The sequence below is a fragment of the Trichomycterus rosablanca genome, chromosome 7 (genome assembly GCF_030014385.1).
Source record: "Trichomycterus rosablanca isolate fTriRos1 chromosome 7, fTriRos1.hap1, whole genome shotgun sequence".
Classification (NCBI taxonomy): domain Eukaryota; kingdom Metazoa; phylum Chordata; class Actinopteri; order Siluriformes; family Trichomycteridae; genus Trichomycterus; species Trichomycterus rosablanca.
The window spans coordinates 3,081,559-3,107,690 of record NC_085994.1 but is presented as its reverse complement, the minus strand read 5'-3'; the positions used below and the strand labels follow the sequence as shown (position 1 = coordinate 3,107,690).

The 26,132-nt window shown below is 41.4% G+C and overlaps 1 protein-coding gene across 1 annotated transcript; it reads left to right on the top strand.

The window, feature by feature from the left end:
* Positions 1 to 172: 172 nt before the first annotated feature.
* On the top strand, positions 173 to 26,132 carry plat (plasminogen activator, tissue; the record flags this gene model as incomplete). Its single annotated transcript, XM_062998724.1, has 15 exons — positions 173 to 235; positions 350 to 392; positions 1,403 to 1,537; positions 4,178 to 4,288; positions 4,368 to 4,542; positions 5,316 to 5,404; positions 8,094 to 8,268; positions 10,305 to 10,390; positions 11,110 to 11,172; positions 11,289 to 11,493; positions 12,222 to 12,358; positions 16,606 to 16,746; positions 16,850 to 16,998; positions 17,093 to 17,236; positions 26,121 to 26,132. Coding segments are annotated over exons 1-15 (1,728 nt in total), but the record flags the coding sequence as incomplete, so codon positions are not given.

Below are 26,132 nucleotides of genomic sequence, written 5' to 3'. Positions count from 1 at the left end.
GTATAATTTGTGGTTCTGTTAAAAAACCACACTTGAACCCTACTGAGAGACTAATTTCAGTCATTCTTGGTAGATTTGTGCCCTCTTCATACAGTTTATCCATTATTTGAACCCTTTTTAAATAACCTGCTTCTTTCTGTCTTTTAGTTTGTCGTGAATCCCGTGTGAAAGTATGAATGTAATTACGAGATTGCTGCCGGTTGTGCTGTTCTTCTGTAGCTCTTTAGCTGATATGGTAAGTGTATGTGGAACCACACTCAGTGATACTGGTTGGGTTAACTCTCCAGTTCATGTAATAATGACTAATATGTAAGTGACCATAGCAATGCTTTCTGTCTCTTGTTTTCAGATGGTTCTTTTTAGAGAGACGAGAGGAACACGAGGATACAGAGGTTATTCACAAACTCTCAATATTCTTATACTGAAACTTTAGGATTACATTTCCGATTATAGTACTATTAACAATTAATAGTACACATTTTATATATATACATTGACCAGCCATAAGATTAAAACCACCTCCTTGTTTCTACACTCACTGTCCATTTTATCAGCTCCACTTACCATATAGGAGCACTTTGTAGTTCTACAATTACTGACTGTAGTTCATCTGTTTCTCTGCATGCTTTGTTAGCCCCCTTTCATGCTGTTCTTCAATGGTCAGGACCACCACAGAGCAGGTATTATTTAAGTGGTGGATCATTCTCAGCACTGCAGTGACACTGACATGGTAGTGGTGTGTTAGAGTGTGTTGTCTCACTGTCACTGCTGGACTGAGAATAGTCCACCAATCAAATATATCCAGCCAACAGCGCCCCGTGGGCAGCGTCCTGTGACCACTGATGAAGGTCTAGAAGATGACCGACTCAAACAGCAGCAATAGATGAGCGATCGTCTCTGACTTTACATCTGCAAGGTGGACCAACTAGGTAGGAGTGTCTAATAGAGTGGACAGTGAGTGGGCACTGTATTTAAAAACTCCAGCAGCGCTGCTGTGTCTGATCTACTCATACCAGCACAACACACACTAACACACCACCACCATGTCAGTGTCACTGCAGTGCTGAGAATGATCCACCACCTAAATAATACCTACTCTGTGGTGGTCCTGTGGGGGTCCTGACCATTGAAGAACAGGGTGAACGCAGGTTAAAAAAGTAAAAAAGAGAAACAGATGGACTACAGTCAGTAATTGTAGAAGTACAAAGTGGAGCTGATAAAATGAACAGTGAGTATAGAAACAAGGAGGTAGTTTTAATGTTATGGATGATTGGTGTATATATTGTTTATTAGCTATTTATCTATATGTAGTCAAAACATTTATGTTTGACTGTCTTTGTTTTCTCTTTTTCTCTGTGTGTGTGTGTGTGTGTGTGTGTGTGTGTGTGTGTGTGTGTGTTAGACCAATGTATGGACGTGGAGTCCACTGCGGTCAGAGAACTAGGACAAACCTGGCTTCGATGGAGAGGTCAAAAAGTCGAGTACTGCCGCTGTGCTATAAGAGGAAGAGTACGATGTCATTACATACCCATCACCAGTGAGTGACAGTATATGTATATAAGCTGAGCTGACATTTTTTAGGAATGGATTCACATTTTTCAGATAACGACTCTTTGTTTGGTTGCGCTCATGTTTCTTCAGGGAGGTCCAGTAAGCCCCTGTTTATGTTTAATGTCTACGCCAGAGTTTGACTCAGTGGAATTTGCTCTCTGCTCTCCATTGTCTGCTCCAGAACCTTCTAACGGTGTAGCAATCTCACCAGAGACGCTCATGCTACAGTTTGATAATTATCTCATGTATGTGTTGGAACCTGAACCTACTGAGAAGGAGAGAGTAGAGTCTTTGTTTCCAAGGCTTATCTGTAAAGGCCTCCTGCCTTGACATTACGTTTGCCATGCTCAGGAATTTTCATGTTTCGAACCCCTTCCTGACCCAAGATTATTTTTTCTGCGTGGGCAGCCAGGCTGCACATTTGGCTGAGATACTGGACATTTTAGTCTACAGAAGCCTGCCCAATCCTGTAGTCCAAACTGGTATCAACCTCAAAACAATTTGGGGGGCCTCTGAGCTCTTAATGGCCAAGCAGCAGGATTCTGACGGCAGCATCAGGATCTTTTAGGCTGAAAGAGTTGGCCTAGTTTTCTAGTCTTGACATGAACTTGATCATATCTGTGTCAGCTAAGGACTTCACTTTACCTCATGCTGTTTCAGGTCAGGGCATCGGTCTGCTTTATGCTGTTGTAGGCGAAGATGCCGCTCCACCTCATGCTGTTTTGTATGGGGCGTCGCTCTGCTTCATGCAAAGATGTTGACATGCTTCATGCTGCTCCAGTCTGTGCCTAGAGAGTTCATTTAGCCTTCACTGGGGTTCACAAGAGACGTTGATTTGCTTAGGTCACCTTCTGGACAGTTTGCCAACTTGCCAGTGTAATCCGGGCCAATTCTTCAGTCCTGTCTACATGCCCAGTCAGTCCTTCAGTCAGGTTTCTGGTCCCAACCAGTTCCTCAGTTCTGTCTATGTTAGTTAGCCGGGCTGAGGTGCCACATGAACAACGATTGGTCTGTTGTTCAGATAGGGGTGGGATATTAAAAAAGCCGGATAGGGTCTCTCTCATACCAAATGCAATTACGACCTCTGCTGGCTGATTGAAGGCGCCTGCACAGAGACAGGAAAAGAGTGCTGTCAGGGTGTGTCTCTCCGTACACAGTGTTGATCCGCATATGCACTCGTCAAAGTGTAGGTGACAAAATGCATACGGCTGCTGCCCACGTGTCGGAGGGGGCGTGGGTTAGCTTCGTTCTCCTCAATCAGAGCAGGGATTGGTGGAGAGAAAGCATGACACAATCAGGCAATTGGATACGTATATATATATATAAAACACAAAATTTGTATCAAAAATTATAACAATAATTCAAACAAAATAGAAATCTTAATTAGCTCTATCCTTTTTAAGAATAGCTCACAAACAACTCATTATCCTGGGTGTGCTATTTTTTCTTCCGCACAAGACTGAGGTTAGCGCACAGACCTGTGAGAGATGGCCTGTGAGAATAGCTTTTGCTGGTATTTTAATCTCGATTGTCACATTTCTAACATTGTGTGAAAACGTTAATTCGAATTAACCGAATTAATCGTGAAAATCGCCCAGCACTCCAGTTTTCAGCCAGTACATTAGTCCTGTTACTGGTCATAACCTGTCTGTTAGTCCTGTTTTCCGTCCGGTCATAGGGTAAATCCTCTGGGGTGATGCTTCTGGGGACGCCAGGGCTCGTGTCCCCATTGTCGGGAGTCGCACATTAAGAAGAGGGGTACTGTGACAACCTCTTCAGTCTCCCTTGATGTGCTATAATTTCCATGGCAGTGCTTCACAGATTGTTTTTACCTGTGTTCTATTGTACTGATAATTAGTTTAGTCTATTCGTACCCCTGTTTGGGACTGAGTATTGCTGTTGCTACTGAAAAATGCACACAAATGTATTCTTGTCAAGTATTGTGCTTAATTCCTAGTCTTGTTAGTTTGTCGTGTTTAAGTCTGTATATTAGTATCATGTTTTATATCCAGTCCTGTTTGTTTGGGTTGTTTTAGTCTGTGTAGTCTAATCCAGTTCTGTCTGTCTGTCTGTCTGTCTGTCTGTCTGTCTGTCTGTCTGTCTGTCTGTCTGTCTATCTATCTATCTATCTATCTATCTATCTATCTATCTATCTATCTATCTATCTATCTATCCATATGTAGTCAAAACATTTATGTTTGACTGTCTTTGTCTTCTCTCTCTCTCTGTGTGTGTGTGTGTATGTGTGTTTGTTAGACCACTGTATGGATGTGGAGTCCACTGCGGTCAGAGAGCTTGGGCAGACCTGGCTTCTGTTTGTTTGGATTGTTTTTGTCTGTGTAGTCTAATCCAGTTCTTATTCTGGTTCTGAATTTTGCCTGGTTCATGAACTTTGGTTCTGGATTCTGTCTTCAATAAAATAATGTCCGACCTATTCCTCTGTCCTGTAATACACACAAACATACGTTATTAAAGTCTCATAAGCCCTTGTGTTCATTACAGTGCAAAATATACATTAAAAGTATAATTTCTACCTTATTTTTCTGTCCTTTATTAATTCATGCATTACTTTTATCCATCCATCCATTCATTTTTTCCTGTTTCTTCTGTTTCTGTTGATTATTAGCTTGTTATATGTCAAGGTGTTACAACGGAGGCACGTGTAAGGAGGCAGTGTACTCCAACGACTTCATCTGCCTGTGTCCACCAGAGTTCACTGGAGATCAGTGTGAGATTAGTGAGTACAAACATTTATTTACAGTACATCTAAAGTCCAGCATCTTTACTCTTACTGAGCCGCTGCTTGTTTTACTTAGATCTGAACGAGAAGTGTGTAAGTGGGAAGGGCTCTGGTTATCGTGGTACCTGGAGCATCTCCAGCTCAGGCGCTGAGTGCATCAACTGGAACTCGACAGCACTCGGAGGGAAAAAATTTACTGCCAGGAAATCGGATGCTGGAATCCTGGGGCTGGGTAATCACAACTACTGCAGGTACTCACACACGCAAGCAAACTCATCAAAAAATGGATATACACCGACCACGCATAACATTATGACCACCGCCGAAAGCGCCAACAATTGACACGCGAGCATCGGAACTGGACCATGGAGCAATGGAGGAAGGTGTACTACATCACATGGATGGCCGAGTGCGTGTGCGTCGCTTACCTGGGGAACACACGGCACAAGGATGCACTATGGGAAGAAGGCAAGCTGGCGGAGGCAGTGTGATGCTTTGGGCAACGTTCTGCTGGGAAACCTTGTGTCCTGCCATTTATGTGGATGTTACTTTGACATGTAGCACCTACCTAAGCACTGTTGCAGACCATGTTCACCCTTTCATGGTAACGCTATTCCCTGATGGCTGTGGCCTTCATTAGCAGGATAATGTGGGTTTGAGGAGCACGACGATGACTTTTGAAGTGTTGATTTGGCCTACAAATTTCCCAGATCTCAATCCAATCGAGTATCTGTGGGACGAGCTGGACAAACAAGTCCGATCCATGGAGGCCCCACCTTACAACTTACAGGAGTTAAAGGATCTGCTGCTGACATCTTGGTGTCAGATACCACAGCACACCTTCAGGGGTCAAGTGGAGTCCATGCCTCGACAGGACCAACACAATATTAGAAAGGTGGTCATAATGTTATGCCTCATCGGTGTATGATATATAAAGGTGTTCCATCTGCCCTAGTTTACATCATAAACATTATATTTGCACATATTGATAATTCTTACATATTTGATATATATTCTGTGTTAGGAATCCCGATGGCGACTCCAGACCGTGGTGTTACGTTTATAAAAGATCTCAACTTGCGTGGGAATTCTGTTCTATGCCCAACTGTACAGGTAAGAAGGCAAAAAACACACACAAATTCGGACACACAAACACACACAAAATGTAGCTTTTTCATTGGCTTTAATGTGCTCCGTTTGACGGTGTGTGTGTGGTATCCGAAGGGTGAAGAAGCTTCTCAGGGACTAAAGTATTAAGTAACATATTTAGAGACAAAATTAATAAATAACATATAAACAGAATACCTTAGATTTCTGTTAGTACAGTTGGTCAGTACAATCCGCTAGTGGAGTGTTCAAAATTAACACAAATCTTACTCTGACAGGTTCGTGCTCTCATAAGAAAGATAAAGGAAACTTGAAAACACAACAGAAAAAAACAATGAAGCCACTCAGGTGGCGCAGCGGTAAAAACACACACTGGAACCAGAGCTGGGATCTCGAATACATCGTATCGAATCTTAGCTTTGCCTGCCGGCTAGGCTGAACAGCCACATGAACAACAATTGGTCTTTTGTTCAGATAGGGGTGGGATTAAGCCGGATAGAGACTCTCTCGTAACTGATGCAATTACGACCTCTGCTGGCTGATTGATGGCACCTGCACAGAGATGAGAAAAGAGTGCTGTCAGGGTGTGTCTCTCTGTACACAGTGCTGAGCTACACTGCACTCGGCAAAGTGTAGGTGATAAGATGCATACGGCTGCTGCCCACGTGTCAGAGGGGGCGTGGGTTAGCTTCGTTCTCCTCAATCAGAGTAGGGATCGGCATTGGTGGAGAGGAAACATGACGCAATCAGGCAATTGAACGTGCTAAAAAAGGGAGAAAAAGGGGAGAAAATGCATAAAGGAAAATTTTTTTTTATATACAGTGTATCACAAAAGTGAGTACACCCCTCACATTTCTGCAGATATTTAAGTATATCTTTTCATGGGACAACACTGACAAAATGACACTTTGACACAATGAAAAGTAGTCTGTGTGCAGCTTATATAACAGTGTAAATTTATTCTTCCCTCAAAATAACTCAATATACAGCCATTAATGTCTAAACCACCGGCAACAAAAGTGAGTACACCCCTAAGAGACTACACCCCTAAATGTCCAAATTGAGCACTGCTTGTCATTTTCCCTCCAAAATGTCATGTGATTTGTTAGTGTTACTAGGTCTCAGGTGTCCATAGGGAGCAGGTGTGTTCAATTTAGTAGTACAGCTCTCACACTCTCTCATACTGGTCACTGAAAGTTCCAACATGGCACCTCATGGCAAAGAACTCTCTGAGGATCTTAAAAGACGAATTGTTGCACTACATGAAGATGGCCAAGGCTACAAGAAGATTGCCAACACCCTGAAACTGAGCTGCAGCACAGTGGCCAAGATCATCCAGCGTTTTAAAAGAGCAGGGTCCACTCAGAACAGACCTCGCGTTGGTCATCCGAAGAAGCTGAGTGCACGTGCTTAGCGTCACATCCAACTGCTGTCTTTGAAAGATAGGCGCAGGAGTGCTGTCAGCATTGCTGCAGAGATTGAAAAGGTGGGGGGTCAGCCTGTCAGTGCTCAGACCATACGCCGCACACTACATCAAATTGGTCTGCATGGCTGTCACCCCAGAAGGAAGCCTCTTCTGAAGTCTCTACACAAGAAAGCCCGCAAACAGTTTGCTGAAGACATGTCAACAAAGGACATGGATTACTGGAACCATGTCCTATGGTCTGGTGAGACCAAGATTAATTTGTTTGGTTCAGATGGTCTCAAGCATGTGTGGCGGCAATCAGGTGAGGAGTACAAAGATAAGTGTGTCATGCCTACAGTCAAGCATGGTGGTGGGAATGCCATGGTCTGGGGCTGCATGAGTGCAGCAGGTGTTGGGGAGTTACATTTCATTGAGGGACACATGAACTCCAATATGTACTGTGAAATACTGAAGCAGAGCATGATCCCCTCCCTCCAGAAACTGGGTCGCAGGGCAGTGTTCCAGCATGATAATGACCCCAAACACGCCTCTAAGACGACCACTGCTTTATTGAAGAGGCTGAGGGTAAAGGTGATGGACTGGCCAAGCATGTCTCCAGACCTAAACCCAATAGAACATCTTTGGGGCATCCTCAAGCGGAAGGTGGAGGAGCGCAAAGTCTCGAATATCCGCCAGCTCCGTGATGTCGTCATGGAGGAGTGGAAAAGCATTCCAGTGGCAACCTGTGAAGCTCTGGTAAACTCCATGCCCAGGAGAGTTAAGGCAGTTCTGGGAAATAATGGTGGCCACACAAAATATTGACACTTCAGGAACTTTCACTTAGGGGTGTACTCACTTTTGTTGCCGGTGGTTTAGACATTAATGGCTGTATATTGAGTTATTTTGAGGGAAGAATAAATTTACACTGTTATATAAGCTGCACACAGACTACTTTTCATTGTGTCAAAGTGTCATTTTGTCAGTGTTGTCCCATGAAAATATATACTTAAATATCTGCAGAAATGTGAGGGGTGTACTCACTTTTGTGATACACTGTATATACAAAAAGAAAGCTGTATAAACTAAATATATGACCATGGTAATAAAACATTTGTGTATTATATATACTTACAAAAGTATGAATTGTTCTTATAAGATTATTAATGTAAACCATGTGATAAGTAACCACAAGCACCTCAAACTTCAAGTCCTGTAACACAGAACACAAAAACCTACATACACATCATCCATCCTAATTCCACTTGTGTGTTCTGCTTGTGTTTTTGTTAGTCCCTGCTGCAGAATGTGTCCAGGGATCTGGTCAGTCTTACAGAGGAACGCAGTCGGTCAGTAAAAGTGGTGCTAAGTGTCTTACATGGGACTCACCTGCCATTTATAACAAGATTTATATGGCATGGAGGTCAGACGCCAGGGAACTGGGTATTGGAAGCCACAACCACTGCAGGCATGTACACACACACACACACACACACACACACACACACACACACACACACACACACACAGTATTGTAGTTTTAAAACAAACCTTGGCAAATGTTTTAGCTAGAAAAATACAAACCTAACCTCAAAGCAAGAATCTGATTTGTTAACTACGCTGAAAATGTATATATATACAGTGTATCACAAAAGTGAGTACACCCCTCACATTTCTGCAAATATTTCATTATATCTTTTCATGGGACAACACTATAGACATGAAACTTGGATATAACTTAGAGTAGTCAGTGTACAACTTGTATAGCAGTGTAGATTTACTGTCTTCTGAAAATAACTCAACACACAGCCATTAATATCTAAATCGCTGGCAACATAATTGAGTACACCCCACAGTGAACATGTCCAAATTGTGCCCAAATGTGTCGTTGTCCCTCCCTGGTGTCATGTGTCAAGGTCCCAGGTGTAAATGGGGAGCAGGGCTGTTAAATTTGGTGTTTTGGGTACAATTCTCTCATACTGGCCACTGGATATTCAACATGGCACCTCATGGCAAAGAACTCTCTGAGGATGTGAGAAATAGAATTGTTGCTCTCCACAAAGATGGCCTGGGCTATAAGAAGATTGCTAACACCCTGAAACTGAGCTACAGCATGGTGGCCAAGGTCATACAGCGGTTTTCCAGGACAGGTTCCACTCGGAACAGGCTTCGCCAGGGTCGACCAAAGAAGTTGAGTCCACGTGTTTGGCGTCATATCCAGAGGTTGGCTTTAAAAAATAGACACATGAGTGCTGCCAGCATTGCTGCAGAGGTTGAAGACGTGGGAGGTCAGCCTGTCAGTGCTCAGACCATACGCCGCACACTGCATCAACTCGGTCTGCATGGTCGTCATCCCAGAAGGAAGCTGACGCACAAGAAAGCCCGCAAACAGTTTGCTGAAGACAAGCAGTCCAAGAACATGGATTACTGGAATGCCCTGTGGTCTGACGAGACCAAGATAAACTTGTTTGGCTCAGATGGTGTCCAGCATGTGTGGCGGCGCCCTGGTGAGAAGTACCAAGACAACTGTATCTTGCCTACAGTCAAGCATGGTGGTGGTAGCATCATGGTCTTGGGCTGCATGAGTGTTGCTGGCACTGGGGAGCTGCAGTTCATTGAGGGAAACATGAATTCCAACATGTACTGTGACATTCTGAAACAGAGCATGATCCCCTCCCTTCGAAAACTGGGCCTCATGGCAGTTTTCCAACAGGATAACGACCCCAAACACAACCTCCAAGATGACAACTGCCTTGCTGAGGAAGCTGAAGGTAAAGGTGATGGACTAAACCCAATTGAGCACCTGTGGCGCATCCTCAAGTGGAAGGTGGAGGAGTTCAAGGTGTCTAACATCCACCAGCTCCGTGATGTCATCATGGAGAAGTGGAAGAGGATTCCAGTAGCAACCTGTGCAGCTCTGGTGAATTCCATGCCCAGGAGGGTTAAGGCAATGCTGGATAATAATGGTGGTCACACAAAATATTGACACTTTGGGCACAATTTGGACATGTTCACTGTGGGGTGTACTCACTTATGTTGCCAGCTATTTAGACATTAATGGCTGTGTGTTGAGTTATTTTCAGAAGACAGTAAATCTACACTGCTATACAAGTTGTACACTGACTACTCTAAGTTATATCCAAGTTTTATTTCTATAGTGTTGTCCCATGAAAAGATATAATAAAATATTTGCAGAAATGTGAGGGGTGTACTCACTTTTGTGATACACTGTATATATTTAATGTAAATATATTTTGTAAATCACTCTCACTCACTTTCTAAATCGCTTATCCTGATCAGGGTCGCAGGGGTGCTGGAGCCTATCCCAGCTCTCATTGGGCACAAGGCACAGAAAAACACCCTGGACAGTGTTGTGCTTGTGTCTAGTTAATTATTTCTACTGCACAAATTATTGCCTCCCTTTCTGAAACAGGACTGATAGAAGACTTTAGAAGACGGTTAAACGTGTACATTATTAATTTGGAACTGTTCTTATTCCTTTAGGAACCCAGACGGTGATCTTGGACCCTGGTGTCACATTTATAAAGGCACCCAGGTGACATGGGAACGTTGTGACATCCCACAATGCTGTAAGTACTTATAATAAGTACTCATTATTTCTGTATTTAATTCTATATTTTGGAACTTGACTGTTCACATTGTCAAACTAATAACTCAAATAGCCAAAAGAGAAACACATTTACAATTTAAGTTTTAGTTTTAAGAAATGTTTATTTTAATAATTTTACATTTAACTTTTAGTTTTAAGAAATGTTTATCTTATTAATTTTACATTTAAGTTTTAGTTTTAAGAAATGTTCATTAATTTAACATTTAACTTTTTGTGTTAAGAAATGTTTATTTTTTTAATTTTACATTTAAGTTTTTGTTTTAAGAAATGTTTATTTTAGGTTTTTGTTTTAAGAAATTATTATTTTATTAATTTTACATTTAAGTTTTTTGATTTTAAGAAATTAATATTTTATTAATTTAACATTTAAGTATTTGTTTTAAAAAATGTTTATCAATTATACATTTAAGTTTTTGTTTTTTAGAAATGTTTACTTAATTAATTAATTGTAATTAAAAGTTTTAGATTTAAGAAATGTTAATTTTATTAATTTTGCATTTAGGTTTTTGTTTTAAGAAGTTTTTATTAATTTTACATTTAAGTTTTAGTTTTAAGAGTTGTTTATTTTATTAATTTTACACCTAAGTTTTAGTTTTTAAGAAATGTTTACTTTATTATTTTTAATCATTTGAAAAAAGCTGTGTGTTTGTTTCTAACTACTTATGATTTTTTTCCCAGTGAGAAAACCCTCTACCATAACCACACTTGGACCGAGAGCACCCACAAGCACCAGCAATAAAGGTGAGGAAAGCAGTTGGATTAATTCTCTCTGTGGTGGCTTGTTCTATGATTAGAAGACATACTTTGTATTATTTAAATGTCCTTGACTGATAAATAATTGCATTGTTCTCACTCAGGTTCGTGTGGTCAGCGTTCTTCTAAACCCTCGACTTTGCCCATGTTCAGGATAATTGAAGGTCAGGTTAGTGACATCAAAGAGCAGCCGTGGCAAGCAGCCATCACTGTGTACTGGCCCCGCTCCAAATCACACAACTTCCTGTGTGGAGGTGTCCTGATCGACTCCTGCTTTGTTCTCTCTGCGGCGCACTGCTTTCAGGAGGGGTCAGTGTTTAAGTCTTGTACACACTATTTGATTTTAAGTGCAATTTTTTAGTCATTAAGTTTGCCAAATTAGGAAATTGACTGAGCTTTATGTTGTTCTTCAAAGTAAACTGCACATTTGTGCAAACTAATTAGAATATGCATTATTAAATTACATTTTGATATGCTGGCCACTCCTGGGAAGGTTCACCACTGTTTCAGTTCTTCTAGAGTCCCAGGGCCTTAGCACTGGCTTTGTAACCATTTCCAGACTGGTAGATTTACTCACTCACTTTCTTAACCTCTTATCCAATTAGGGTCGCCTATAGGGCAATTAAGTGTCTCCAATTAACCTGACTGCATGTTTTTGGACTGTGGGAGGACACCGGAGCTCCCGGAGGAAACCCACACAGACACGGGTAGAACATGCAAAGTCCACACAGAAAGGGTCGAACCAAGGACCTTCTTGCTGTGAGGCGACAGTGCTACCCACCAAGCCACCATACCGCCCTGGTAGATTTACCAGTATTTAAATCTCTTTTTGCCTGCATATAGCCAGGCAGGCTCTATTTAAGTGATGTACAGATTCAAATCATTTAAAACATGTTGTGTTTACTTGGGTCTTTGTCTAAAATGAAATGTAGTTTGATGATCTGAATCTAAGTCAGACAGATATGCAAAAATAGAAGAAATTGGGAAGAGGGTAAATACGTTTTCATAACACTGTATGTTTGTGTGTATGGATTTAGGTTTACAGAAAATCGCCTGCGTGTAATCCTCGGCCGAACCTTCAGGCTCCAGAACTCCAGTAGTGAACAGATTTTTGAAGTGGAGAAGTACTGGATCCACGAACAGTACAAAGATGAAAGTTACGACAATGATATAGGTAAGATGAAAAGAAATATATACCTGTATAAAACACAAATCACGTATATATCATATAATAATAATAATAATAATAATAATAAGTTCAACTTATATAGTGCCTTTCACCAAGCTCAAGGTCGCTGTACAGTAATATCGAGTGGAAACAAAACAAAAACAAACAGAAGTGTGTGAGGATGGGTTAGAAATATAAGTTCAAGAAGTAGAATAAAAATGTTGTGAGAAGAGATGGGTCTTTAGAGACACCTTAAAAACAGAAAGAGAAGAAATAGAGCGAAGAGTCGAGGGCAGAGAGTTCCAGAGTGTTGGGGCGGCAACGCTGAAGGATCTGCCGCCCATAGTGGACATCCTAAATCTAGGAACAGAAAGCTGATTTGTGTCTGACGACCTTAGTCTGCGTGATGGTGTGCGACATGTGAGAAGTTTAGTAAGATAGGCGGGGGCGAGACCATGAAGTGCTTTAAAAGTGAGAACCAGAATTGTATATTTAATAGGCATGGAAATTGGCAGGCAATGAAGTTTTTCCAGAACAGGGGTGATGTGGTCAAACTTTCGGGTAAATGTCAGGACCCTAGCAGCCGCATATAGTATATCACGTCACATGTACATCACCTGGACAATATTAAGCCCTCGAGCAAGGCCTTTAATCCTCAAGTACTTGGATTGTATTCAGTCAGAATAGTACGTTGCTTTGGATAAAGAGTGTTAAATGCTGTAAATTATGTACGATATGTGTACTGTATCACCGGTCCTAATTACATGCTATATTTGTCTGGTTATAATGGATCTTTAGTATCGGCAATGTGTCTGTTTAGGATTTAACACATAAAACATCAGAAATAAATATACACAATTCATATGAATTAACTCAAATGAAAATGGATTTCCAGTATGTAACTGTTTTCAGTTCCCAGATTGTAACTTGCACCACCCTATTTTTCATCCCAGTCTCAGAGAGAGCCGTATTGGTATTCTGTGATCATCCAACCCACATGCAGGCGCCTCTAACCAGTTAATAGAGGTTGCATTTGCAGCAGTAATGAGAAACCCTGTCATCCTTCCTCCATCACGCATAGTCAATTGGACACTCGGCCAGGTTGATAGCACAGCTAAGACTCAAATTTGAGAGCTTGAGGTCTCAGAGGTGATGGGCTAGCGTGTTAAACTCGAGCACCATCTGAAATGCAATTTTAGCCTTTTAGTGCTGTGAATCGATCTGTGAATGTTATATTGCCGACTTCAGGCACAAAATAATTCAAAACTGGTGCAAAGCAACAAGAACCTGAGGATGTAAATTCATCTGGCTTTAATGCAAGGGCTCTAAATACAGAGCTTATAATGGCGATAAAACACAACACAACACAACACAACTGTAATGCAAGTGCACAAGTTACTGTAGACAGACTAAATATACCACCTATACCTATTCTTTAAAACCTCATTAGCAACATGTACCGTAGATGTGTGTGTTAAGCTTGAAGCATGCACCGAATAGTTCTTTTATTACCATTAGCCTATACAATATAATAACAATAATAATAAAGTGTCAACTCAGTTACACGACATTACTTTGATTTATCTACACTATAACATTCTGTTGACTGCACAAGTCCATAAACAAGAAGACAGTGTAATTATAAGACAAATCCATGATAAGTTTGAAAAGCTGAGCTCATTCAAGGGTCAAAACCTGGACACAAATCATTTATTCATTCATCCCTTGTCTGTTTTACGACCGTTTTATCCTGGTCAGGGTTACATTGGGTCTGATTCATTGAGCAAAAGGCAGGAAACACTCCAGACATACAAACACACGGGTCATTTTAGTAGCTCGAATTGGCCTGACTACATGTATTTGGTATTTGCACATTATAAACAGACATACAGGATGTAAATATGAGGACTGAGTAAGACACAACTACACTCGGGTGTAGATACTGTAGACACAGGACCAGGACAGTAATTTACCAGAATATGTAATTGATTTACTGATGTTTCTGAATATGTTTGCAATAAATGTTGTACTACGTCTACGTCTGTATATAAAACTTTCTAATTTAAAATTCCAATTCCAAAAAGTTTGTACTGTCAAAGAAAAAGTAAGAGAGTTACCACATGGATATTAATAAGCTCTTATTCCATTATTCAGTCGCCTGGCGGTTAAGGTATAGGACTAGTAATCAAAAGGTTACTGGTTCAAGCCCCACCACTGCCAGATTGCCACTGTTGGGCCCTTGAGCAAGGCCCCTAACCCTTAATTTCTTAGACAGTATACTGTCACAGTACTGTAAGTCGCTTTGGATAAAAGTGTCTGCTAAATAACGTAAAATGTAAATGTAGGTAAAATTATTCTCAATTGCAGAGAATTGTCTCCCTTAATTACTTTTTAGATTAGAAATGTCTTTTTGTATTCATTGTAGGTCTTTGTATTCATTGTACTGTGTATTGTAATGTCCTGCACCTCTGTGTTGCACCCTGGTCCTGGAGGTACGGAGCCCCTTAGGGGTCACTAATGAAAAAAAATATGTAAAGAGCAAAATCTAGGTTGTAACTTTTCTTTCTGGTAGATGTTTGTGCATCAGAACTCGGTCGGTTATGTATACTAAGCTGTAAAGAGATGCTTCATTCTCTTTAATGCTTCACAACGGTATTACCGTAAAACAAGGTTTAGACACACAATAAAACCTTTAGTGCAGATAGCGTGACCGAGGTCGGATTTTATCTTTGAGAGTATGATTTACAAATCACTGGGTACAGTTTTGCTAAACTGAGGGTACAGTTTCCAAATTCTTATGTACGGATTACTAAACCGAGGGTACAGATTACTAAACCGGGGGTACAGATTACTAAACCAGGGGTACAGATTACTAAACCGGGGGAACAGATTACTAAACCGGGGGTACGGATTACTACACCGAGGGTACAGACTAGTAAACCGGGAGTACAGATTACTAAACTGGGGGTATGGATTACTAAACCGAGGGTACGGACTACTAAACCGAGGGTATGGATTACTAAACCGGGGGTACGAATTACTAAACCGAGGGTACGGATTACTAAACCGAGGGTATGGATTACTAAACCGAGGGTACAGACTACTAAACCGGGGGAAAAGATTACTAAACCGGGGGTACGGATTACTAAACCGAGGGTAAAGACTACTAAACCGGGGGTACAGATTACTAAACCGGGGGTACGGATTACTAAACCGAGGGTACAGACTACTAAAACCAGGGGGAACAGATTACTAAACCGGGGATACGGATTACTAAACCGAGGGTACAGACTACTAAACCGGGGGAACAGATTACTAAACCGGGGGTATGGATTACTAAACCGGGGGTACGGATTACGAAACCGAGGGTACGGATTACTAAACCGAGGGTATGGATTACTAAACCGGGGGTACGAATTACTAAACCGAGGGTACGGATTACTAAACCGAGGGTACGGATTACTAAACCGAGGGTACCGATTACTAAACCGAGGGTACGGATTACTAAACCGAGGGTACGGATTACTAAACCGAGGGTACCGATTACTAAACCGAGGGTACGGATTACTAAACCGAGGGTACGGATTACTAAACCGAGGGTACGGATTACTAAACCGAGGGTACGGATTACTAAACCGAGGGTACGGATTACTAAACCGAGGGTACGGATTACTAAACCGAGGGTATGGATTACTAAACCGGGGGTACGGATTACTAAACCGAGGGTACCGATTACTAAACCGAGGGTACGGATTACTAAACCGGTTGTACGAATTACTAAACCGAGGGTAAGGATTACTAAACCGAGGGTAAGGATTACTAAACCGGGGGTACGGATTACTAAACCGGTTGTACGAATTACTAAACCGAGGGTAAGGATTACTAAACCGGGGGTACGAATTACTAAACCGAGGGTACGGATTACTAAACCGAGGGTACGGATTACTAAACCGAGGGTACCGATTACTAAACCGAGGGTACGGATTACTAAACCGGTTGTACGAATTACTAAACCAAGGGTAAGGATTACTAAACCGGGGGTACGGATTACTAAACCGGGGGTACGGATTTTGCTCTTCACATATTTTTTTTGTCAGTGACCCCTAAGGGGCTCTGTATGGAGGAATGTTGTTTCGTTTCAATATGTACTACTTGTATAGAGCTGAAATGACAATAAAGTCTCTCTTGAACTCCTTTGAAACCTAATCTAACTTTGACTAAATAAAAGAAATCTTGATCTCTTTGTCTGACAGCTCTTCTGAAGCTAAAGAGTGAAAATGGCATTTGTGCTGTGAATTCTCCCGAGGTGCTACCCATCTGTTTACCAGATCCCAAAATAGTTCTTCCTGATTGGATGGAGTGTGAGATCTCTGGTTACGGCAAGGCTGAGGAGTGTAAGCTCTAAAATCTAAAAGCTCTTCTGTGAGATTCATGTTGATGAATTAAATGTTTTAATGTCTGAAATGTTGAAATAGATTTTTTATGTTTTTGTTTCAGTCTCTCCGTTCTTTTCGGAGCGAGTGAAGAGAGGTCACGTTCGCTTGTGGCCTCAAGAGCTCTGTGTGCCGGAGAGACTCTCCGGACGTGAGGTGACACCTAACATGCTCTGCGCTGGTGACACGCGTGGTCTGGATGACGCCTGCAAGGTAGAGAACAAATTATTATTATTATTATTATTACACGCCTCTCTTGGTTCCATACTGTCTGTCATATTTATCCTCTTTGATTTCCTCTTTGTAGGGAGACTCAGGTGGTCCTCTGGTGTGTGAAAAGGACAACCGGATGACCCTTATAGGACTGATCAGCTGGGGGGACGGATGTGGGAAGAAGGACAAACCAGGTGTTTACACGCGTGTTTCAAAGTACACGTCCTGGATTTCCAATGTGACGAGATCGAACTGATGCACGAACAGACGAAGTGCTAAAGGAAAACGAAACTGAAATTCCCTACATTACATTAATGTTAGTACTACTGCACAGAGGAGTATCTGCAAAATCAGGCACCCAAAATAAATGCAGGTACAATAATAACGGATGTGAGGGAATAGACGGTGGAAAGTCGCCAGCTGTGGGCCATTCAGTAATAATACAGACAGATAGATTTTAAGGCTGAGTTCCTAAACAAAAAGGTATTTTAGGAGTAATTAGTTAATATGTAGAGCACTCTGGAGTGCATAGTTAGTACGAGGGATCTTCAAAATGTTTTCGCACTTTTATATTTTGGTTATAAGCAGTGAGGGTGTGGTAGGAGGAGTAATCGGTCGTGTCTGAGAGACTGAGAGACGCTTATAGTCCGGATTTAGTGCCATCTGATTTCCACCTTTTTGGACTCCCAAAGAAGCTTTAAGGGGAAGAAGATTTTCATGTGATGATGACATGAAAGCAGTGCTGCATCCGTGGCTACGTGCTCAACCAAAAACATGTTTTACTGATGACTTTAAAAAGTTGGTACGATGCTGGAAATGAAAAAATGATCGCAAAGGAAGGTGACTGTATAGAAAAGTGATGGAGTTTGTTTTTATAATTTTTAATAAATAGTTTAAGAAAAGTGCGGAAACTTTTTGAAGAACCCTCGTATAATATTCTTTATTACTGTATTTACAGTTAAACGTATTGGTCACCACTACTGCACTAAAATGTATTTTCTTTAATAATTAACATAAAAAAATGTACAATATACGGTCCATAGAATATTATCAGTATATTGTCTTGGGGGTCATTTTGCTTTTTTGGTTAGATTTGGCATTGCACCATTTTTGCCCAGTGTCTCTCTTATTGTGGAGTAGTGTACATTGACCTTAACTTAGGCAAGTAAGGACTGCAGTTTTTTAGATGTTTATTTATATTTATTTGAGCTCTTGAATGAGTTGTTAGTGAAATTTTAGTATGTTGGCCACTGGGAATGTTCACCATAGTTCCAAGTTTTCTCTGTTTGTGGATAATGATTCTCAATGTGGTTCACTGGAGTCTGGAGTTTCTTAGCAATGGCTTTGTTGCCCTTTACAGACTAGTTGCACAAAGCACCAGTTTTAACAGTGCAGGGAATATATTATGCCCTCCACCGAGAGGTCTTCCATTAAGAGCACTGATATTTATCTAGGATGAATAGGGAAGAAAGGGAATGTTTAGTGTAATGGCTCTCACTATCACAGACTAGATAACTTTATTTCTTATTTTCTGTATTTGAATCTGTTTAGAATGTGGCATCATGTGCTGCTCTTTAAGACCTTCTAGTAATTTAACCCAGTTGTTAATTAAATGGGGTTATCAGGTTTAGTAGCTAAAGGGGATAATACTTTTTCACAGAACTGTAGCCTACTGGGTTGACCTTGACATTGGAAGAAAACTAACCCAATCCCAGCTTGAGAGCCGTTCACTTCCATCACAAGAGGAATGTCAGGATTTGGGTGTTTTAATATGGGGACAAAACGTTAAATGTCTGGTGGAAGTAATGGGTCCAATTTAATATTTTGCAGTTATGGAGGGAGGTGAGTGGGCCGGCAACAGAACTTAAGTTTGTTATAATTTCTAAAGTCTGTAAAAATTGGCAGTTCCAAGGAAACGTAGAATTACCTTGATGGTACAAGGAATGGGCCAATGAGTTACATCTGTACAACTTTTAATCATCCACCCTCCCTGTGTGCTTAACACATATCCCTAAAAAAACCAATAACACGCCAATGAAAGTCACATTTTTCTAATTTTACATACAGGTTGTGTTCCAACAACCATGGCCAAGACCAAATAAACATGACCAACTTTTTGGTTAAATTAAACCATCACTGCGCCCAGGTGGCGCAGCGGGATATTCCACTAGCACACCAGCACTGAGTTTCTGAACTCCTCGCCACCGGCCGGCAGGGCACCATCTAGCGGGCATAATTGGCAGTGCCTGCAGCAGATACTAATTGGCCACCGTATCTGCAGGGTAGGGGCCAGACTATGTGTGGGTGGGTGGCTCCTCATATGCTTCATATGCCTGTGCAGAATGCAGGGGCGAGAAGAGGAGGTCTGTACATGTGTCGGAAGAGGTGTGTACAGCGACGTGCTCTCCTTGGATGCAATCGGGTATCTCTCAGCAGCGGAAGACAAATCTGGAGGAAAATGGGGAGAAAATGCATTAAAAAAAGTTAAACTATCATCCAAATAGACCAATACCAACTTGTTTAGCATGCCCTAGAGTACCTCATTTATGAAAGATTGGAAAACAGAGGGTGCATTGTTTGGACCGTAAGGCAAAACCAAGTATTCATAGTGGACGTTGGTAGTTACGAAGGCTGTTCTCCACTCATCACCCTCTCTGATCTGAATGTTATAAGGGCTTCTTAAATCCATCTCACAAAATATAATGATTTTTGCTTATGTTTATTTTAGTTAAGTCTGTGTACTTGACATTGATGTCAACATCTCTCTTAATTATAGGACTTTCAATATTTGCAGCATGATAAGGGATATGAAAGTGTTTTTATGGATTGTGGACTTCTGATCTTTGCTGATCTGAGCAAAATTCCAGGAAATTGTGAGGTTATGTTTCTCTTAAGATGGATAGCCAAGAACTACAGGATTTCTGAGTGAAATTATGATAAAAAAATGTTATTAATTCATTGCGGAAAGTGTGTGTCTGTCTGAACAGTGAGAGGAACAGTACACTCCCTTGTTTTGCCCTCCACCATGAGGTCTTCCATCGAAAGCACTCATGTTTATCTTGGATGAATAGGGAGGGAGGGGAATGATTAGTCATGAGGCATGAACTTTGTTTAAAAAAAAAAGCCTGTGGATTCAAAACCTATTAATGCCAGTTTTTTTTTCAAGTTTAATGGGTACAATGCATCGATTATTGACTCACTAGCTGTTTATCATACCATGCGTCCCTCTCGATAATGCGCTTTCTGCCCACAGTACAAACCGAGTCCATTAGTTCCTCCCCTTTGTTTCTCTTCCTTGGGAAGTTTGATGTGTCTCACTTCTATGGGTTTGACAGGAGCAGTGATGTTGGTTCTGAGACTAGATAAGAATATGCACTTGAAGGTATTTGGTCGTTCTTACAAGCTAGTTTGGCCTGTAGCTGCTGATTGTTACGCTGGTTCATTTCAGCTGCAATCCACAGTGAAAGTGTGAAATGTTGATGAACATTTTCCATGTTTTAAGGGACTTTTTCAGCTACTAAATGGTCGAACACCTCTTGATACTCTGATTCAAACTTAAGATATATAAGCCGACTGTTGATCAAATGTAGTCATAGCCCACTGTAAAGCCTTTTTGGTAAGCAATGATAATACAAAGGTGATCTTGTTTTTTATTGTAGTGAGATGCCAAAAATGCTTGGAATATTACATAAGACAGCTCTCATATTTCTCTGGTGTTCCGTCATACTTTATCCAGAAGAGCCATGTAGATGTAGGAGTAAACGATTGCTCCACTACCCCTACAGATACCCCCTTTAGCTTTACACAGTAAGATGGTTGTGGTGCAATGCTGGTTAGAAGGTGTGTTGGCCTGAGCAGCAAGCTAGCAGTAGGTCCTCCAGCACGTCAGTCACATGCTGTAGTTGTTGTTAGTGGGTCTTCAGCATTTTAGCTTGGAGTTTTTGAACCGCTGGTACGACATTTGGAGACAAAGCAAGTGAGGATACAGACTGGGCTTCAGAAGTTTATTAAGAGTCCCAAGCAGCCCAGAAGCAAAGTACTAATACTAAATACCAGTCACATAAATCCAGGGCAGGATCCAAATACGAGAAAAAAAGCTAGGCCTAGTGTAAGAGGTCTTAAATGACTAGAATTAAAAACAGCTAGAAGTTCAGGTGCAAACCAAATCACAGTAAGAATACCGGAGAGTCTGCCCTCCGGTGGTTAGGGGGGTTTATTGCCTTGCCTGACATTACAGATATGTATGTATTATGGGTTATAAGTTATTTTATAATGTATTTCTGTAACACCTTGGTCTTGTTTGTATTTTAAATGTGATGCATCTACACGGATTGTATAGGGGAACAGTGTTAAGTGTACAACTCATTTTACTTTGTGTGAAATATAATGTAAATGATGTATACAATATTACTGAAGCATTTACTTTTATACGATTTTACGGAAAGCACTTCCTTCCTTTTTAGACTTTTGTACTTTTGTAATGTGGATTTTTAAGTTATTTTTAATACACTTTTCTTTAAAACACTTAGCATCTGCTGGCTCAGATACGTGAAAATATAAAGTTCTTTTAGCGATTCTACAGTATATGATGTGATATATGTACACTGATCAGCCAAAACATTAAAACCACCGGCTTAATATTGTGTAGATCTCCCTTTGGTGCCGTAAGAGCCCCGACCAATCGATGCCTGGACTCTGTAAGTTGTGAGGTGAGGCCTCCATAGATTGGACTTGTTTGTCCAGCACATCCTATAGATGCACATGGGAAATTTGGAGACCCTGTCAACACCTTGAACGTTTTGTTAAACAGTTTTGCTGGGTGTATAATACTGCTGACGGAGACCACTTCTATTATGAAATACCGTTGTCATCAAGAGATGTACTTAAATGCCAGAACCCAAGATTTCTCAGCAGATCATTAATCATAGCTTCCACCCAATTTTTAGACCGGGCCGGCTTCATGGTCCAGTTCTGATGCTTATGTTTATCTTTGCTTTTGGTGGTACACAGGGGTAAGCATGAGCACTCTGACAAGTCTGCAGCTATGTCTTCGCATATGCAACAAGCTGAGACCCACTTGTGTCTTTTAATACCTTTCCATCATGGCTAGAATTGACTTTTTCTGTTAAGTGTAGCATTCCCAGGCGGGGCGGTCCGGGTCCTTTTTGTGTGGAGTTTGCATGTTCTCCTGTGTCTGCGTGAGTTTCCTCTGGGAGCTCCGGTTTCCTCCCACTGTCCAAAAACATGCAGTCAGGTTAATTGGAGACACTGAATTGCCCTATTATTGAATGTGTGTGTGTGTGTGTGTGTGTGTGTGTCTGCCCTGTGATGGACTGGCGTCCCGTCCAGGGTGTTACTGTGTGCCTTGTGCCCATTGAAAAGCTGGGATAGGCTCCAGCAACCCCCGCCCCACCCACCTCCGTGACCCTAATTGGATAAGCGGATAAGAAAATGAATAAATGAATGAGTTATTTGTAGCTCTTCTGTGGGATTGAGCATCAGTGAGCCTTGGGTACCCATTAACTTTAGTCTAATAGTCCTTCCTTGGACCATTTTGGTAGGTACTCATTTTTGCATACTGGGAACTCACCACAAGACCTGCTGTTTTAGAGATGCTCTAACCAAGTCTTCTAGTCATTACAATTTAGCTCATTTCTATTATACATTTTCTATTAGACATTATACATATTTTGCATTTTTACTGCTTAGCCGTTCACTGCTGACTAAAATATCCATACTCTTTAAGAGGTACCGTTGTAACAAAATAATCACTGTTATTCAATTCATGTCAGTGGGTTTAATGTTGTGGCTGATTGGTGTAGGTTTATTGTTTAATTTTGTTTAACTGGTTCTAGTCTACACTAGAACGTTGTCTTTCTTTACTTCATTCTTTGAGATTTTGGTGGATACCTAGATAGGTGCATATTCAACTCTTTATGATCAGTACTGAAGTTCATCAGCACGAAGTTTATTTGTAAAGATTCCTCATAAATTGTTGCGTTTTATATATTTATAAAAGACCGCTTTGTCAGTCAACAAAAAAGTTGGGACAGCATGGAAAATGCAAATAAAATAAAAACACAGTGTTCCTTACATTTACTTTGAGATATTTCATGTTTTATCTGCTCAACTTCATTTCATTTGTTAATAAACATCCATTCCTACATTTCAGGCCTGCAACACATTCCAAAAAAGTTGGGACGGGGTCAATTCAGGGCGAGTAATGAGGTGAAAAAACTAAATGATGCGATTTGAAACAGGTGATTGTGATCATGGTTTGGTACAAAAGCAGCATCCAGGAAAGGCGGAGAGTCTCTGATGAGTAAAGATGATCAGAGGATCCAGTTTGTCCACAAATGTGTGAGAAAAATGTTGAAATGTTTAAAAACAATGAACCTCAAAGAAAGATTGGAAGGGATTTGCATATTTCTCCCTCTACAGTGCAGAATATCATTAAACCATTCAAGGAATCGGGAGGAATTTCAGTAGTATCAAGCTCTACAATACAGAGTTACTGCATAAATGATACTTAAAACTTTACTGTGCAACACAGGAGCCTTATGTTAACCATGTCCAGAAGTGGCATCGACTTCTCTGGGCTCGGAGGCATCTAGGATGGACCATCACACAGTAGAAACGTGTATTGTCGTCAGATGAATCAGCATTCCAGGTCTTTTTTTGGAAACGTGTGCTCCGGACCAAAGACAAAAAGGACCATCCAGACTGTTATCAGGAACAAGTCCAAAATCCAGGGTCTGTCATGGTATGGGTCGTGTCAGTGCCCTTGATTGACGTGACGTGTGTGGCATGAATCCTTTTGCTGTTAAAGGAACCGGTCCTCACAATTGAGGATCTTTAGGATTACCTTGTACATGGCTTGATTCATGCGTCCTTCACAAAGTCAAATGTGTCCGATTCCAGTCGTTCTGAAGCATCTTTAGATCATTACAGACCCTCCACCAAATTTCACAGAGGGTTTGAGACACTGTGGCTTGTAGTCGTCTCCAGTTATCTATCTAACCTATATGATTCAATTCTTATGGGCATTTGCAAACCTCATCCTGTCTCTTATTTACTTATCAATGATGAAGGGCATTGCGTAACGTCAGCTCTGCCCCTTGGAGGCTGTTTTGAGACCGTTCTTTTCAGGTAATTTACCCCAGCCTGCTGTTTGCCATTATTTTTCTATAGGTCAATTGGTGTCCAATGGTTGTTAAGTAAAATCTAAATGACTTTGGCGATCATCGTGGACAGTGATGAGAGCTAAATACACTATATGGACAAAAGTATTGGGACACACCTCTTAATCATTGAATTTAAATGTTTTTTTCAGTCCTGTTGCCACAGGTGAATAAAATCAAGCGTTAAAGCTCACTGAATTCGAGTGTGATTCTGTAATAGGATGTTGTAGCAAGTCAGTTCATAACAGAATTGCCTTTGGGTCCACAAGAGCTAAATTAAATAGCGCTATCAGAGCGGTAAAGAAAGGCACAGAGACACCAAGAGACTATGACACTAAGAGACTTATGGACACTAGCACTGCTCCCCAGTCCTGTAATGACATAAATATTGCCTTCCTTAATAACCTCAATTATTTCTTTGGATGGTTTAAGGCAGGAATCATCGAGGGCCATATTTTATATGTTCTGCCACCTTCACTTGACCCAATGCAAAAACACTCCACTAAGGATGCTTTATACCCTTTACCACCTAAACCAAGAACAGCTTAGCATTCAATACAATAATCCCACAGCATCTGGTCAACAAACTGGACTCACTGGGACTGAGTACTCGCATGTGCAACTTGATACTGGACTCTCTCACAAACAGGTCTCAATCTCAAAAACAAATCAGTCACTATTTCCCTACTGGCTCTCAGAAGAAACGTGTCTTGGGCCCTCTTCTATTTACTCTGATGACACATGACTGTTATGCCAGGTTCAGTGCTAATTACATCATAAAGTACGCAGATGACACGATTGTGGGTCTCATTCAGGATGGCGAGGAAAGTGCATACAGAGAGGAGGTGCAACTTTTCACGGAATGGAGCAAAACCAACAATCTAGCCCTGAATGCTGAAAAACAAGAGGGATGATGAGAGACTTCAGGAGATTAATGGCACTACTGTGGAGATTGTTCAACACACAAAGGACCTGACCTGGTCCCTGCACACCACCTTTCTTGTTAAGAGAACCCAACAGCGCCTGCCTTTCCTACGCCGACACAATATAGGGAATACTCTTGCCATGAAGGGGTGTACTCAATATGTAACAATATTTATGTAGATGGCATGTGACAAACTAACATGCATGTGAATGCCAGCACCCAAGCTTTCCCAGCAGAAAATTGTCCACCACATAAAACTGCCCATGGTGCCATCTCTCCCCCCCACACACCCAGTCATCCACATGATGTAAAACAAAACATGATTCATCACCAGCCCACATTCTTTCATTCCTCACATGCCCAGTGTAGGCACTTTCAGCTTTGGGCAGAGTTCAGCATGGGCAGTCTGACTTTTTAGTGGGATCTGACTAGACGGGGGGGGGGGGCAGACTAGCCTTTACTCACCACATGTATCAATGATCCTTGAGGACCATGTACTGTTTTTCTTCCTTGGACAACTTTTGGTAGGTAATAATCAGTGCCTGTCGGTTGCAAGATACATCTCTTGGATGTGCTGGGATGCATCATCAGTGATGTTCCTGGGGTCACAGGGGGTTTGGGGTCTTTCAACATCACACCCCCTCGCCCAGGTGACCCATCCGGGGTTGATCAAATCCCGGATTGCACCCCAGCAGCAGCGGTCCACGAGCTCGCCCTCTTTATCCAAAACCACGGTGTGGCTTTCTCTGCGGCTTCTGTGGTGGAACGAATGGCCCCTAACTTTGTGGCTCCAGTTAGTCCTAGGCATGACAGTGCTTTACAGAGTGAGCGCCCAGCAAACTCTTGACAGCCCACTTCAATTGGCTCGCAAAGAGCCCGCCATTACCTTGGTAGGGAATAATCATTTTATTTTTTATTTATTTTTTTTAAATGCATTTTCTCTTCCTTTAGCGCGTCCAATTGCCCAATTGCATCATGCTTCCTCTCCGCCTATGCCAATCCCTGCTCTGACCGAGGAGATCAAAGCT